Genomic DNA, 2,500 nt, shown 5'->3' on the forward strand with positions numbered 1-2,500 from the left:
CACACACACACACACACACACACACACACACACACACACACACACAGCTCGAACTCTGGCACAGTGTGTGCGAGAGTTTGTGTGGGTCTTTGTCTCTGTGCCTACAGTATATGCGTCTCACTGTGTGTGTGTGTGTGTGTGTGTGTGTGTGTGTGTGTGTGTGTGTGTGTGTGTGTGTGTGTGTGTGTGTGTGTGTGTGTGTGTATGTGTGTGTGTGTGTGTTTATGTGTGTGCAGGTGAGACTGCATGAGTATTTGGTTGTATGTGTGAGACCAAGAGAGAGGATGTCTGTGTTTGTGTGTGTGTGTGTGTGTGTGTGTGTGTGTGTGTGTGTGTGTGTGTGTGTGTGTGTGTGTGTGTGTGTGTGTGTGTGTGTGTGTGTGTGTGTGTGTGTGTGTGTGTATGATTGAGAACAAGTAGATCCAGACAGCCTGTATTCTGTTTGTGATCGAGGACAGGCAAATCCAGAGTGTGTGTGTGTATACAAGTGTGTGGATGTGTGTGATGGAGGACAAGTAGAACCAGACAGCCTATCTGTGATCGAGGACGAGCAGATCCTGTGTGTGTGTGTGTGTGTGTGTGTGTGTGTGCGGGCACGCTTGTGTGTCTCTAGGGATGGAGACCAGAGAGAGTAAATGCTGCTGCTTACTTCAGTTAGTCACTCTATTTTTCTCTCCAGCAGCCTGATGTGCTGTGGCAGTGGCAGACTGTGTGTGTGTGTGTGTATACAGTATGTGTGTGTTTGTCAGTGGCACTCCGCTGCATGGGTTTAAAACAGCTCCCTACTATCTGAATTGAACCTGCTGCAGTCTCTAGCACTGTGAAGCAAATGGCTGTCAGTACCACATTCGAGTTCATGTGTCCTCTTGAGTCCAGCCCGGGTCATTTCCTGTGTGCCCACTTTAGTCCAGCCCGGGTCATTTCCTGTGTGCCCACTTGAGTCCAGCCCGGGTCATATCCTGTGTGCCCACCCCATCTCTTTTCCCAACTCACTGCCTTTCACATTCTGTCCAAAAATATATACATTAAAAGAATTCCACCAGTGTGTCAGTAATCCATGCATTATGTCACACACATGTATCCACTTATCTTATACTTGTCACTTATGTATATGTCACAGATAGGTCCTGTTTGCCTATGTAATGCATATGTCACACATATGTCATTTCCTTCAGTAATGCATTGCGTTTGTCATAAGTACTTTATGTCATGCCAATGTTAAGCAGATGTCATACTGTAGATTACTAGCATATGGAAGTAGTCATATATAAATACATTTTTATGGTTATGGTTTTGTCCAAAGCGACAATACTGGATGTCATGTCCATATACGCATAAATGATGTATCACTGCCATGATGATGTATGTGATCAAGCGTGTATTATAAATGAATGCTGAATGTTTTTTTGGCTGATACCTATAACATATTAACATACAGTTTATTATATATGAACATTGCCTGCATGATGACTGGTGATTACATATGAATGTACAGTATGTTGTATATGGACAGTGCATGTGTGATCTCTTCCTCTTCCTCTTCAGTGGATGAAGGACATGTGGCGTTCCGACTCCTGCTATAACAGTTACGGTGTTGATGGCTCCGTGTGCTCCTTCTTCATCTACCTGAGCGAGGTAAAACACACACGCACACACACACGCACGTACGCACGCACGCACGCACACACACACACACACACACACACACACAGAATGCAGAACAGTTTTTAGCCCCAGGCTATCTGGATACTGAATGACTACTGTAGCAGGAGCACAAGCATGTTGGACACACACACACACACACTTTATACATGTCTTCTTCTTCTTTTCTTTCTATTTATTTTATTATTTGTTTATTTACACATCCCACATCCCACAGCCATGGAGACAGTGGACATAGACATACACATACATTCTGTATCATTGTTGGTGACTAATACATTTGAATTGAATTGAAGTGAAGTGAAGAACACAAGCATACTCTCTCTCTCTCACTCACTCACACACACACACACGCACACACACACACACACACACACACACACACACACACACACACACACACACACACACACACAGGCCTTTATCTCAGTGTACAGACAGATATGTGCCTCCCCTCCTCCTAAACCATTTATGGCTGCTGATTATTCTGGGAGTGTGTGTCTCTTCATTATCATCTGTTTGCTCCAGCACCTGTGTAAACACACACACTTTTTATTGGAGCCAAAGAAGAGGCAGAGGAAAGTAAATCTAATTCTCTAGAGAGCCGTCCACCCACTGCCCTCTCCAGCCCTGCGGCTCTCTCTGCCCACGTGTGTGTGTGTGTGTGTGTCCGTGTCAGTGTGTGTTCGTGTGTGTCCGTCTTTGTGTGTGTCTGTGTCTGTCTCTGTGCCTGTCTGTGTGCCTGTCTGTGTCTGTGTCTGTGTCTGTGTGTGTGTTTCTGTGCTAGGGATGTTAACCGGTGACTGTTTGACCGATGGTTGACCGTGTCCACGTTAAC

At 45.3% G+C, this 2,500-nt stretch overlaps 1 protein-coding gene across 2 annotated transcripts in view; it reads left to right on the plus strand.

Annotated features, from left to right (window-relative positions):
* Positions 1 to 2,500, plus strand: part of mgat5 (alpha-1,6-mannosylglycoprotein 6-beta-N-acetylglucosaminyltransferase) — a 161,680-nt gene that overhangs the window by 79,086 nt on the left and 80,094 nt on the right. For both annotated transcript variants that reach the window (XM_062527449.1, XM_062527450.1), the window contains one exon: positions 1,546 to 1,635. In XM_062527449.1, the coding sequence (XP_062383433.1) occupies positions 1,546 to 1,635 (90 nt within the window). The remainder of the gene's footprint in view (positions 1 to 1,545; positions 1,636 to 2,500) is intronic.

This window comes from Sardina pilchardus, chromosome 23, assembly GCF_963854185.1.
Source record: "Sardina pilchardus chromosome 23, fSarPil1.1, whole genome shotgun sequence".
Taxonomy (NCBI): Eukaryota; Metazoa; Chordata; class Actinopteri; order Clupeiformes; family Clupeidae; genus Sardina; species Sardina pilchardus.